This window comes from Oryctolagus cuniculus, chromosome X (genome assembly GCF_051225735.1).
Source record: "Oryctolagus cuniculus isolate XC-2025 breed Fujian yellow rabbit chromosome X, ASM5122573v1, whole genome shotgun sequence".
In the NCBI taxonomy this organism is placed as follows: Eukaryota; Metazoa; Chordata; class Mammalia; order Lagomorpha; family Leporidae; genus Oryctolagus; species Oryctolagus cuniculus.
The window spans coordinates 86086352-86101649 of NC_142888.1; the positions used below are offsets into that span (position 1 = coordinate 86086352).

The 15298-nt window shown below is 40.2% G+C and overlaps 1 protein-coding gene across 1 annotated transcript in view; it reads right to left on the minus strand.

The window, feature by feature from the left end:
• TBC1D8B (TBC1 domain family member 8B) overlaps nucleotides 1-15298 on the minus strand; it is an 86059-nt gene that overhangs the window by 36983 nt on the left and 33778 nt on the right. Inside the window, exon 8 of the mRNA XM_002720152.6 lies at nucleotides 1967-2116. Within this exon, the coding sequence (XP_002720198.3) occupies nucleotides 1967-2116 (150 nt within the window). The remainder of the gene's footprint in view (nucleotides 1-1966; nucleotides 2117-15298) is intronic.

Consider the following 15298-nt stretch of genomic DNA (forward strand, 5'->3'; position numbering starts at 1 on the left):
GAAATTAACGTTTTAAAAATAACTTGTTCACTTTTTATAAAAAAGGATTTATTTATTTGAAAGGCAGAGTTATAGGGAGAGGGAGGGAGGGAGAGAGAGAGGGAGATTCCATTCACTGGTTCAATCAAATGGCCGCAATGGCCAGGGCTGGGCCAGGTTAAAGCCAACAGCCAAGAGCTTCTTTTGGGTCTCTCACGTGGGCAGCAGGAACCCAAGCACTTGGGCCTTCTGCTGCTGCTGTCTCAGTCACATTAGAAACTAACTGGATGGGAAGTGGAGCATCCAGGACTCAAGCTGGTGCCCATATGGGAACCTAGTGTTACAAGCGGCAACTTAACCTGTTGTGTACGACACCTGCCTCATGCTCACTCTATTTACTATGAAAAATATATGTAATTCAAGAACATGGGAAGTCAAAATCAGTATTCACCTAAGAATGAAACATTAGATTCTGTTACTGACAAAAACATTTAAAACCCTTGGGGCCAGTGAGGTAGTGTGGCAGGTAAAGCTGCTGCCTGCAATGCCAGCCTCCCATATGGGTGCTGATTCGTGTTCTGGCTTTTCCACTTTTGATCCAGCTCCCTGCCAATGGCCTGGGAAAAGCAGTAGAAGATGGCTGAGTGTTTGGGCCCCTGCCACCCAGGTAGGAGACCTGGATGAAGCTTTTGGCTACTGGCTTCAGCCCGGCTCAGCCCGGCTCAGCCCTGGCCATTGCTGCCATCTGAGTAATGAACCAGCAGATAAAAGATTCTCTCTCTCTCTCTCTGTGTGTGTGTGTGTGTGTGTGTGTGTGTTTCCCTCTCTTTCTGTAACTCTTTCAAATAAATCAGTCTTTAAAAAATATTTAAAACCCATGTAAGCATAACAGCTTTAACTTACTAATTCTGAGTTAAACTCATATGGGGTGAGCATTTGTTGTAGTGCTTAAGATGACACATGTGTCACCTGTCTCCCCTATCAGAGTGCCAAGGTTAATATCCTAGCTCTGGGGCTAGTGGGTTAAGCTGCTTCCTGCAATGCTGGCATACCATATGGGCACCGATTCAAGTCCCAGCTGCTCCACTGCCTGTCTAGCTCTCCGCTATCATGCCTTGGAAAGCAGTGGATGATGACTCAAGTGCTTGGACTCCTGCACCCCATGTGGGAGACCCAAATGAAGCTCCTGGCTTCAGCCTGGCTCAGTCCCAGCTGTTGTGGCAATTTGGGAAATGAACTAGTGGATGGAGGAGCTCTCTTTCTGTCTCTGTAACTCTCTTTTAAAATAAATAAAGAAATCTTTTAAAAAAACTCCCAGCTCCATTTCCAGTTCCAGCTTCTTGCTAACATGCATCATGGGAGGAAGCAGGTGGTGGCTCAAGTATGTTGGTCCCTGTAACCATGTGAGTGACCCAGATTGATTTCCTGGCTTTTGGCTTTGGCCTGGTCTAGCCCTGGCTGATGCAGGTATTTAAAAAAAGAACTGGGGCCGGTATTGTGGCATAGCAGGCAAAGCCACCATCTGCAATGCACTGGATGCAAGATATCTCTCTTTTTCTCTCTCTCTGTAAATTCTGCCTTTTAAATAAATAAATAAATCTTTAAAAAGAGACAACAACCAGGGGATGGAAAATCTGTCTCTCTCATAAATAAAAAGAAAATAAATAAGATGCTTTAAAAAATCATCTAAAAATGATGGTGTCACACTTAGGATGTAAAGCTTTGAACTATCATCTTCCCCCCAAATCACCCCATATCAGGATTAGTTAGAAATCTATGGCCAATATCTAACATTCATCTTTTAACTTCATTCTTGGTAACAATCCTTGTGTGTGGTGGAACTTAATAAGCCACACAGTAGTACTGGCTATAAAACATTTTCAAGTCCCAAAAGAAGAGTTTTCAGTTGTGGTACCTTTGAGTGTGCTCTATGACTAGTTTTCATCAACTGTTCCAGACCATAGATTTAAGTATTTTGTTTTCCTACCATTTTAGAATCAAGAGTTTCCAAATTCTGTGGGTGAAATACTGTCATTAAGGCTTCAGTGTTCACAGTTTTACTACATTCTTTTTGACTTGTCAAAGATTGCACCTCAAAATGATCAGGTGGGACTGTAGAATCAGCACTAACAGCAACCTGAAAAAGATAGTCAGAATATAATTAAGTGCATGCTTAAAAATTTCGGCAAAACAATTGCTAATGTTTTATCTGTCAGTTATAAGCCACAATCTATGTCATATTAAATATTAAGGCAATGTCACAGAGACATTGTTTTCCTATCAAAATCAGAGATGTCAAAAAACATGCTCAGAAATGTAACAGCCATCAAAGCCAACAGGACAGTCAGTGGATCTTTTGGAGCTTAATTAAAAACCAACCCCCCAGAGCACAGTCAATATTTTGACCAAACAAGCAGCTCTCAGGAAAACTCTTCATTCCCAGGGTGTTGTTATTAGTTGATTTGATTTACAGCTCATGCAGTGAAAATAAAGTCCTATTTGGAGGGCATTATAGAAAAACAATAGCAATCTCCTCATAACAACAGCTATGTAGGGCCTTCATTTCAGTCGGAGCAAACAAGACCCTGGCTACAAATTTAAAAGGGAGACCTGAAAAATCAGATGACCATATGGAAATGTGAAGGATCCCAACATATTCTGGAGGATCTAGAAGTATGCACATATGCACAGGGCAGTGAGCAGATGCACATAAGAAATTAGGTAGAAGTCCCCAGTCACTCAATTCTGATTGTCTTTGATACCAAGAAATAAAATCTAATTCTGATTTATAAACTGCCTGAAGTTTAAGATATACCTTCACACTAAAATACCTTTGGGAAAAAAGGTGGAAGACTTAAAAAGTTTAAGTCATTCATAAGGAAATCTGACCCATCGTCAAATTACTAATAAATTATAGGGATTCAGGTGGTGATCCAAGGAAACAAGGATTAAAAGTATTTTAGGGGCTGGTGCTGTGCCGCCGCCTGCAATGCCAGCATCCCATAGGGGTGCCAGTTCAAGTCCCAGCTGCTCCACTTCAGATCTAGCTCTCTGCTATGGACTAGTAGTAGAAAATGGCCCCAGTCCTTGGGCCTCTGCACCTGCATGGGAGACCTGGAAAAAGTTCCTGGCTTAGGATCAGCTCAGCTCTGGGCATTGCAGCTATTTGGGGAGTGAACCAGTAGATGGAAGACTTCTTACTCTTTCTGCCTCTGCCTCTCTGTAACTCTGCATTTTGAATAAATAAATAAATCTTTTAAAAAAAGTTGTTTTTTTTTTAAAAAAGATGTTTTTAAAGAAGCCTACATAAAACATTCCTGAGTGGGCCCAGTAGTTGGATTTTGTAACAAAAACCATAAAACAACCATTATAAATTCATTGAAGGAGACTTTAAAAACTAAAAGGTCTGGTAAAAAGTGGCAAAATATCTAAACAGACATCTCATGAAAGAAGATATAAATGACAAATAATCATATGAAAGATGTTCAACATCATCACATGTCATTAGTCAACTACAAGTTAAAACAACATTGCATACCTAGGAAAATTGCAAAAATCCGAAACATCAATAATACCAAGTGCTCTTGAGTATGTGGAGCAAAAAGAACTCTCACTCATTGCTGGTGGGAATGCAAAATGGTACAGCCAGTTTGGAAGATGGTCTGGCAATTTCTTACAAAGCTAAACATAGCCTTACCATATGATCCAGCAACTGTGCTCCTAGGTATGTACTCAACTGAGTTGAAAACTTCTGTCTACATAAAAGCCTGCATGAGAATGTTTATAGCCGTTTTATTCATTAATTCCTAAAAATCAGAAGCAATCACATTATTCTTCACTGAAGAATCACATTATTCTTCACTAACTGAAGCTGAATGGATAGACACTGTGGCACATCCAGGGAATGGGCTATTTTTCATCATAAAAATAAATATGTTTTGAAACCACAAAAATACACGGAGGAACCTTAACTACAGATTGCTAAATGAAAGAAGCTGGTCTGAAAAGTCTATATATGGTATGATTCCGACTATATAACATCTTAGAAAAGGCAAGGAAGAGTCAACATTAAAGAGAATAAAAGATCAATGCTTGCGGGAATGGGGGGAGGGAAAAGAATAGGAATAGCAATAGCACAGGGGATTTTTAAGGCTGGGAAATTAGTCTGTATGATTCTATAATGGTAGATATATGACAGTATGAATTTGGCAAAATTCATAGAACTGTACAGCACAAAGAATTAACCCTATTGTAAAAACAGACTTTAGTAATAATGTATTGATATTGGCTCATCAATTGTAACAAAAGCACCACACCAATGCAAGATGCTAACAGTAAGGGAAACTTGAGGCAGGGTAGAGAGGTGCATGGGAGTTTATACAAATTCTCCATATTTTTTGGTCAATTTTTCTAAAACTTCCCTAAGAAATGAAGTCTATTAATTTTAAAAATAAAATAAATTACAACTGTGTCTCATTAAATAGAGAATATCAGTAAAGAGACAAAATTATATAAAAATCAAATAGAAATTCTAGAGTTCACAAATATCATAATGAAATGAAAAAGTCACTTGAAGGTCACAGTAGCACATTTGAGCTAGCAAAATAAACGAACAGCATTCTTGAAGATTAAATCAGTAGATATTAATCGTTCTCAGGAAACAAAAGTAAAAAGAATTAGAAAAAAATGAATAGAGCCCTGGAGACTTGTGAAAAACCATCAAGCATACCGATATATGCATAATGGAAGTACTAGAAGAAGAGAAGAGAAAAAGGGAGGAGAAATAATATTTGAAATAATGATGGCCTAATCTTCCCAGATTTCATTTAAAAATTAATCTACTCAACTAAGAAGCTCAACAAGTTACAAGTAGAATAAATTATAAGAGATCAACACCTCAAGATACAATAATTAAGCTGGCAAAAGTCAAAGAAAATTTTTAAGTAAATAACAGAAAACAAGTTATCATGCATAAAGGATTCTCAATAAGTGGACTTCTCACCAGAAATCTTGCAGGCCAGAGATTATGAGATGATAAATTCAAAATGTTGAAATAAAATGGCAGTTAACCAAGGATTCTATATCCAGCAAAATTATTCTTCAATATGAGATATTAACAGGGGAAATACAGTGAAGGGGAAATAGAAACTTTTTGTATTACTACCTCACAATTTTTGTATAGTAAATTTAAATCTATTCTCAAATAAAATGTTTAAAAAATCAAGGCTAAAAAAGCACTTGAAGGGCTGGCATTGTGGTGTAACAGGTTAAGCTGCCGCCTGCAGTGCTGGCATCTCACATGGGCGTTGGTTCGAGTCTCAGGTGCTCCACTTCTGATCCAGCTCCCTGCTAATGGCCTGGGAAAGCAGCGAAGGATGACCCAAGACCTTCCATGTGGGAGACCTGGAAGAAGTTCCTGGCTCCTGGCTTTGGTCTGGCCCAGCGCAGTCATTGCAGTCATTTGGGAGTGAATCAGCGGATGGAAGACCTCTCTCTGTCTCTCCCTCTTTCTCTTTTTAATTCTGCCTTTCAAATAAATAACATAAATCTTAAAAGAAAAGCACTTGAAATATTCCAACAGTATTAGTTATTAAAGAAATACAAATTAGGGCTAGCACAGTGGGTTAAGCCGCGGCCTGCAGTGCCGGCATCCCATATGGGTGCTGGTTCTAGTCCTGGCTGCTCCATTTCTGATCCAGCTCCTTGCTAATGTGCCTGGGAAAGCAGTGGAAGATGGCCCAAATCCTTGGGCCCCTGCATTCACATGGGAGACCCAGATGAAGCTCTTGACTCCTGGCTTCAGGCTGGCCCAGCCTTAGCTATTGCAGCCATTTGGGGAGTCAATCAAGCACATGCGCGCGCGCTCTCTCTCTCTCTTTCTTCTTCTTCTTCTTTTTCTTCTCTTTCTCTCTCTCTCTCTGCAACTCTACCTTTCAAATAAATAAATAAATCTTAAAAATCTATATAAATTAAAATCAGAGATGTGGGTGTCCCAAGTAGCATCATAAACCACTACATCAAATGCCTGCCTTGGAGAATTTTAGAAAATAAAATTGTCAAAAATATTTCACATCTACAAAAAGCAGTCATCTGGGGCCAGTGCTATGGCGTAGTGGGTAGAGCCACCACCTGCAGTGCCGGCATCCCATATGGGCACTGGTTTGGGTCCCAACTTCTCCACTTCCGATCTGGCTCTCTGCTATGGCCTGGGAAGATGGCCCAAGTCCTTGGGCCCCTGCATCTGCATGGGAGACCCAGAGGAAGCTCCTGGCTCCTGGCTTCAGATCAACACAGCTCCAGCCGTTGTGGCCAATTAGGGAGCGAACCATCGAATGGAAGACCTCTCTCTCTGCCATTCCTCTCTCTGTGTAACTCTGACCTTCAAATAAATAAATAAATCATTTAGGAAAAAGCATTCATCTATTCAACAACATTCAAATGTCTAATGAGTATCTGCTATGGTATAAGTATTGCACTTGCGGTAGAAAGATCAAAAAGAGGTAACAGTTTAGTACGAATTAAAGACGGATAATAACTGCAATGCACTGTCATAAGTGCTATAATAGAGATATATGTAGTATCACAGAGGAGAAAGTAATCAACTTTACTAGATTCAGATGGGTGGGTATTGTCAGGTTTCAGAAAGAATATGATGCATGAGCTGGATCTTCAAGGATAAACAAGTATTTTCCAGGTAGACCAGCGAGAAAGAGTATTCTTAGTAGACAAAAGAGCAAGCACAAAGAAAATCATACATATAAGGTCAAAGAATATGCACAGACCCAAAAGTAGCTCAGGTTGACCAATGTACCTGATGTACTAGAGAAGTAGAGAGAGATAAGCCTGGGTAAACAAGTAAGGGTCAGATCATGAATGGCAATATATGTTATGAAGTCATGACTTTGGTGGGCAAACACTGAAATTTTAAGCAGGTAAGTAACATGATCAGATTTATGTTTTATAAATAGCACTCTGAAGGCTGGTGCTGTGGTGTAGCAGGTAAAGCTGCAGCCTACAGTGCTAGTACCCCAGATGTGTGCTGGTTCGAGTCCTGGCTGTTCCACTTCCAATCCGGCTCCCTGCTAACACTCCTGGGAAAGCAGCAGAAGATGGCACAAGCACTTGGACCCCTGTACCCACATGGGAGACCAGGAGGAGGCTCCTGGCTCCTGGCTTTAGATTGGCTCAGTTCTGGCCATTGCAGTAATTTGGGGAGTGAACCAGAGGATGAAAGATCTTTCTCTGTAACTCTGCCTTTCAAATAAATAAATAAAAATTTTTAAAGATTTTATTCAGTTATTTGAGAGGCAGAGTTACAGGCAGTGAGAGGGAGTGAGAGGTAGAGTTACAGGCAGTGAAAGGGAGAGACAGAGAGAAAGGTCTTCCATCTGCTGGTTCACTCCCCAGATGGCCACAATGGTCAGAGCTGCGCCGATCTGAAGCCAGGAGCCAGGTGCTTCCTTCAGGTCTTCCACGTGAGTGCAGAGGTCCAAGCACTTGAGCCATCTTCTACTGCTTTCCCAGGCCACAGCTGAGAGCCAGATTGGAAGAGGAGCAGCTGGGACTAGAACCGGCACCCACTTAGGATGCTGGCACTGCAGGCGGAGGATCAACTTACTGCGCCATGGCACCAGCCCCCTAAATCTTTAAAAAAAAATAGCACTCTGGAGGTGATAGGGAAAATAGAGTGGCGATAGGGACAACCTGAGAGACCTTTTAAGAATCTATGAACAGACATACATAATAAGAGTCTAAAATAAGTTGTAAGTATAGCTTGAACAACCCTAATCCAAAAATACAAAATCCAAAGTGTTCCTAAATCTGCAATGTTTTGAGTACCAACATGACACTACTAGTGGAAAATTCCACACCTGACTATATTTGACTGGTTGCAGTCAAAATTCAGGCCCAGCAAAAACACTATAAAATTCCCTTTAGGCTATGTGTATAAAGTCTAAGATATCTCCTTATGTACAAGAATACTTCAAAAAAGTTCTTGGAAAAATGAAATTGGAAGATAAGTATACCTTGGAGCAAAATTTTTGAAATCCACGCATTTGTAGAGTTTTCAAAAAGTTCTTATGTGTATTATGAAAAACTATGCACAAATTTCATTTTTGCATCAAAATAAACTTTAATTCTATTTTCCATGAACTTTATGAAATATTTTGGATATGCAAATACCCCAAAAATCTGGAAAAATATCTGAAATCCAAAACACTTCTGGTTCCAAGTATTTCAGGTAAGGGATACTCAAGCATTTTTGGTAGTGAGTGTGGAAATAATTAAACGGATCATAGAGAACTTTATTTCTTATTAGAAATAGGAAAGAGAGGATTCTTTTTTAAAAGCAGATTTTATTTATTTGAAAGGCAGCATTATGGAGTAGGGGGAGAGAGAGAAAGAGATGTTTAACCCACTGGTTCACTACTCAAAATGGCCACAATGGCCAGGGCTGGGCCTGAGTGAAGCCAGGAGGCAGGAACCTGATCTGCGACATGGTGGCAGGGGCCCAAGTACTTGGGACATCTTCCACTGCTTTCCCAGCTGTATTAGCAAGAAGCTGTATCAGAAGCAGAGAATCTGGGACTCATTGCAATGCTCCAATGTGGGATGCTGGAGTTGCAGGCAGTGGCTTAACCCTTTGTGTTGCAACACCAGCCTTAGAAGATTCCAAGATGACAACCAAGTGTGGGCAACTAGATAGATGGTCATAATCATCAAGTTGAGTGTTGATGGCATTAATTCACAGAATATAGAGAAAAGAGGCACAGGGTCAGCATTGTGGTGCAGTGGGTTAGGCTGTCTTTGCAATGCAAGCATCCTATATGGGTGCCTGTTCAAGTACTGGTTGCTCCACTTCTGATAGAGTTCCCCGCTAATGACCTGGGAAAAGATTAGGATTATACTTGCAAAGTAATATAACTTCTATTAAATGGATGATATTAGTTATTTTAGAAGTAACTCACAATGTTGTCTAACATATTACTGAACACACTTGAGAATTTAAGGAGGTAGGATTACCATGTGATTGTAGAGTACTGTCACCGAATGAATTAATTTTTGTTATTTTCCATATATGAAATTTTGAGTAAGTTGTCGTCTTTGAACCTTGGTTTCTTGATATATAAAATGAACATAACCTTTAAACCACAGGTAACCATGTAACTAAAGAATACAGTGCATGTGAAAGCATCTAGAACAATGCATAACACATAAATGACTAGCTGAATTTAAATCTTTTAAGATGGAAGAAAAAAGTGAGCTTCTCCATTTTTATCATTAATGCCCCTTTTTTGGTTCCATCTAAGTGCAATAGATTCCAGAACATTAATTTGATTTTTTTCCTGAGAAAAGATTTGAGGGACCTTTAGTAATATATTTAGTAAAGTTTAATTATGGAGAAAAACGTCATGTTTTTCAATGGTATTTCTCCCTTTCTGATAGCTTATTTCTAGCATCTTTAAAATACAAAATCGTGTATCAAAAGAGCCATACACGTATGGCATAGAGTCAATGGTTTTAATACAGTCAAAAAATTGTGCAACTGTCATCAGAACCTAAGTTTAGAACATTTTCATCACCCCCAAAAGAAAGCCCCTACCCATTTGCAGTCACTACTCTTCCTCCTCCTCTCCCCAGGTTCCAGAGAATCTTGAATATTTCTGTCAGCATAAATTTGGCTGTTCTGCACTTTTCATATAAATGGAACCATATAATATTTGGTCACTTTTTGTATGATTTCTTTCATTTAGCATGTTTCAAGGTCCACCCATGTTATAGCATGTATCTGTACTTCGTTTCTCGCCATTGGCAAATAATATTCCACTGTATTAATATGCCATATCTTATCTATCCATTCACTACTGACGGGCATTGTTTTTTCCCAATTTTTAAAAAGATTTATTTTATTTATTTGAAAGGCATAGTTGGGGGCGGGAGGTGTCTTCCATCCACTGGTTCACTCCCCAAATGGCTGCAACAGCCAGGACTGGGCCAGGCTGAAGCCAGGAGACAGGAACTTCTTCCAGGTCTCCCGCATGCATGCAAGGACCCAAGCACTTGGGCCATCTTTCGATGCCTTTCCCAGGTGCATTAGCAGGGAGTGGGATTGGAAGTGGAGCAACAAGGACTCAAACTGGTGCCCATATGGGAATGCTGTTGCTGCAGGCAGTGGCTTAATCCACTACACTACAGTGTCAGCCCCATCTTTTCCCCATTTTTTGTAGTTATGAATAATCCCACTAGGAACACCCATGTGCAAATATCTGTGTGGACATTTATTTTCAGTTCTCTTGGGTAAGTACCTAGGAGTGGGATTACTGGGTCATACAATAACTCTATATTTAATATTTTGAGAACCTGTCAAACCATATTGCAATGCAGTTGTAGCATTTTATATTCCAAACAGTAATATGAATGAAAATTTCAATTTCCTCATATCCTCCTTGTTATTATTACTTTATTTAATTGCAGAAATTCTGGTATGTATGAAATAGTATCTCATTAATGATTTGATTTGTACTGACTTAATGAATAATAATATTAAAAATCTTTTGGGGGTTGGCATTGTGATGTAGTGGTTAAAGCCACCAACTAGGACATCAGCATTCCATATGGGTGATAGTTCATGTCCCAGCTGTCATTTCTGATGCAGCCCCCTGCTAAAACCTAGGAAAAGCAGGGGAAGATGGCCCAGGTGCTTAGGTCCCTGTCACCTGTGCAAAAGACCCAGATGAAGCTCTTGGCTCCTGGCTCCTGGCTTTGGCCTGGCCCATCCCTGGCTGTTGCAGTCATCTGGATCTGCAGAATGAACCAACAGATGGAAGATCTTTCTCTCTCTCTCTCTCTCTCTCTCTCTCTCTCTCTGTGTGTGTGTGTGTGTGTGTCTATCTCTCCCTCTCTCTGCAACTCTTTCAAATGAATACATAAATCTTTTTTAAAAGATATTTTGGGGGCTGGCACTGTGGCATAGTAGGTTAAGCGTTTGCCTGTGGTGCTGGCATCCCATGTGGGTGCTGGCTCCTGTCCCAGCTACTCCTCTTCTGATTCAGTTCTGTTAATGGCCTGGGAAAGCAGTGGAGGATGACCCAAGTGCTTGGACCCTTACACCCACATGGGAGACTGGGAAGAAACTCCTGGTTTCCAATCAGCCCAGCTCTGGTGATTGCAGGTATTTGGGGAGTGAACCAGTGGATGGAAAACCTCTCTCTCTCTCTCCATCTCTCTCTCTCTCTCTCTCTCTCTCTCTCTCTCAGGCTCTCCCTTTCTGTCTATAACTCTGCTTCACAAATAAATAAATAAATAAATAAATTTTTAGAGAATATTTTCATGCCTTTATTGGCCATTTCTTGACTTTCTCTGGAGAAATGTCTATTCAAACCATTTTCCTATTTTTAAAAACACGGGGTTGTTTACTTTGCATTATAAGTTGTAACACTTCTTTACAGGGGCTGGCATTGCACAATGCAGGCATCTTGTACCATGGGAGCGGTAATTCAAGTCCTGGCTGCTCCACTTCCATTCCAGTTCTCTGCTAATGTGCCTGGGAAAGCAGTGGAAGTTGGCCTGAGTACTTAAGCTCCTGTCACCCACGTGGGAGACCCAGATGGGAGTTTTAGGCTCCTGGCTTTGGCTAGACCCAGCTCTAGTTGTTGCTGCCCTTTGGGGAGTGAACCAGCAGATAGAAGATCTCTTTTTCTCTTTCTCTCTCCCCCTTTCTCTCTAACTACTTTTCAAACATTAATAAATAAATCTTTCTATAAAAAAAGACTTCTTTATATATTGTGGAATATATTCTGATATATTGTGGAAATATCAGACATAATTTACAAATATTTTCTCTCATTCTATAGTTGTCTTTTCACTATATGATGGAATCATTTGCAGCACAAGACATTTTAATTTAGATGTAGTCCAGTTTACCTAGTTTTCTTTTGTCATGTACTTTTGGTGTCATATCTGAGAAATAATTGCTGAATTTACACACATGAAGACTTAGTTCTACATTTTTTATAAGAGTTTAATTGCTTCAGCTCTTACATTTAGGTCTTTGGTACATTCAGAATTAATTTTTGTGTATGGTTTAAGTAGAGTCCAACTTCATTTTTTTTTCTAGGTGGGTACCTATTGTCTCAGCACCATTTGTTGAAAGATTATTCTTCCTTTCATTTGAATTTTTCAGCCATCCTTGTTGAATATCAATTAACCATAAATGTAATGGTCAATTATTTTGTGACTCTCAGCTCCATTATATCGATCCGTGTATCTACCCTTATGGCTATATACATTGTCTTGTTTACTGTAGCTGTATAGTATGCTTTGGAATCATGAAGTGTGGCTCTTCCAACTTGGTTTTATTTTTTCTTTAATACTGTTTTAGCTATTTTGAGTCCACTACATTTCCATATGAATTTTATGATTTCCACAAAGCTTGATTTTTAAATCATCAGTTATGTAGCTTCTATGGATTACAACTATATTAGAGATCTTGAGTTACTATGGGAGGTGTTAAAGAAAAAAGTCTCACTGAGGTCATCCCTTAAACTTTACTAGCTTGAGCAATAGAATACTTATCACTGTCACAAAGGAAAGGTAGCAACTTAGGGTGGAACAGTCTCTGGTATTTTAACTTGAAACCCAAGAAGCCAGTAGAAGCCCTAGGAAAGTTGGACATTAAGATAGGATTCAGGGGTGGATATTTGGCACAGTGGTTAAGATGTCTCTTGGGATGCCTGCATCCCACACTGGAGTACCTGGGTTTGAGTCCCAGCTTCTCGCCTGATTCCAACTTCCTGCTGGTGCATACCCTAGAAGTAGCAGGTAACTGTCTAGGCGGTTGTGTCCATGCCATCCACATGGGAGACCTGGATTGGATTCCCAGCTCCTGAACTCAGCCTGGCCCAGCCCTGGCTATTGTGTGCATTTGGGGAATGAACCAATTAGCTGACAGATTTCTCTATCAGTTTGTCCTTCAAATTAAAAAAAATAAGTAAATAAAAATTCTAAAAAGACAGGATTGAGGGAAAGTTCTGAAGGAGTATTCAATGTCTGAATATAAAGGTAAGGTAGAAGAAGCTGAAAAAGGAGACATTAATGATTAATAAGTCCCAAATTCCAACAGTTATCTTATGAAAAAAAGTTTATTTTGACAAATCATATGCATTATACTAAATATTAAACTTACCTGTTTTAATAGGAATTATGGGTAGTCTTCTCAAGCAACATACATTCCTTCAGTTGAAACCAAATCACTGAGGTATCAGTGTACCCATTGGTGCTCATATGGGATGCCAGCATAGGAAGTGGCAGCTTAATCAGTGACACCAAAACACTGGCCCGCTAACTTTTCTTTTTTTAAGACTTCTTTTATTTATCTGAAAGGCCGAGTTACGAGAGAAGGGAGAGAGAGAAATATCTTCCATCTGCTGGTTTACTCCCCAAATGTTCACAACAGCTGCATCTGTTTGCTTAAAACTAAGCTAAATGGGCCCATTTTTCTTCCATTTAGTAGTTTTGGAAAATTACCTTGTCTAGTAACATTTCTTGATTAAATGTATCAATAAAAGATTAGTATTTTCCAAGTAGTTTATTATAACTTTACAAAAATCTGTTTATGAAACAATATACTACATTAAAATGTGCAACATGTACATTGGTATCTTTTTAAAACCTTGGGAAGAACTGGGTTCTTTGTATCACATCTTAGATGTGTTCACACACAAAAAAATACTAAAGTCCATCCTATATTTAGACTTGTTGATTTAAACTCAGATTTAGATTTTAAAACATCTGTTTAAAATTCATCAAATGTGTTAAAATTATAGAAAGAAAAATTTCCCTTTGTTTCAGTATCTTGGGTGCAGCAATAAAAGAATGTAGCTATGATTCTATTATTAAAAAATTAAATAGGGGCCAGTGCTGTGGTACAGCAGGTTAAAGCCCTGGCCTGCAGTGCTAGCAACCCATATGGGCGCCAGTTCTAGTCCTGGCTGCTCCTTTTCCAATCCAGCTCTCTACTGTGGCCTGGGAGGGCAGCAGAAGATGGCCCAGATCCTTGGAACCCTGCACCCACGTGGGAGACCCGGAAGAAGTTCCTGGCTCCTGGCTTCAGATCAGCTCAGCTCTGGCCGTTGCAGTCATTTGGGGAGTGAACCAACGGATGGAAGATCTCTCTCTCTGGCTCTACCTCTCTCTGTAACTGTCTTTCAAAAAATAAAACAAATCTCTTTAAAAAAGAAATTAAATAGAACTAGTTCTTGTTTTAAAAGCTTTATCTTGGGGCCGGTGTTGTGGTGTAGTGGATGAAGCTACCGCCTGCAGTGCAGGCATCCCACATGGCCACCGGTTCAAGTTCCAGTTGCTCCACTTTCGATCCAAGTCTCTGCTATGGCCTGGGAAAATAGTAGAAGATGATCCAAGTCCTTAGGCCGCTGCACCCATGTGTGAGACCCAGAAGAAGCTCCTGGCACCTGGCTTCAGACTGGCCCAGCTCTGGCCATAGCGGCCATTTGGTGAATGAACCAACGGAAAGAAGACTCTCTCTCTCTGCCTCTCTGTAACTCTGCCTTTCTTCTTTTTTATTTGACAGAGTTAGACAGTGAGAGAGAGACAGAGAGAAAGGTCTGCCTTCCGTTGGTTCACCTCCCAAATGGCCGCTACAGCCAGCGCTGCACCGATCCGAAGCCAGAAGCCAGGTGCTTCCTCCTGGTCTCCCACGTGGGTGCAGGGGCCCAAGCACTTGGGCCATCCTCCACTGCACTCCCTGGCCACAGCAGAGAGCTGGACTGGAAGAGGAGCCACCGGGATTAGAACCCAGAGCCCATATGGGATACCGGTGCCGCAGGTGGAGGATTAATCAAGTGAGCCACGGCACCAGCCCAACTCTGCCTTTAAAATAAATAAATAAAATAAATAAATCTTTTAAAAAAAGCTTTGTTTTTTATTTACTACTTTAATTAATTTTTAAAGATTTATTTTTTATTTATTTGAAAGGCAGAATTACAAAATGAGGAGGAGAGACAGAGAGATCTTCCATTTGCTGGTTCACTCCCCATATGGCCATAATGGCCAGGGCTGGGCTAGGCTGGAGCCAGGAGTTTTATCTGGTCTCCCATGTGGGTGCAGAGGCCCAGGGACTTGGGGCATCTTCTACTGCTCTCTCAGTTACATTAGCAGGAAGCTGGATCAGAAATGGAGCAATCGGGTCTCAAAGGAATGCCCATATGGAATATCAGCATCCCAAGTTGAGGCTTAACCTGCTATGCCACAATGCCAGCCCCTAAAGATTTATTTTATTTATTTGAAAGACAGAGTCACA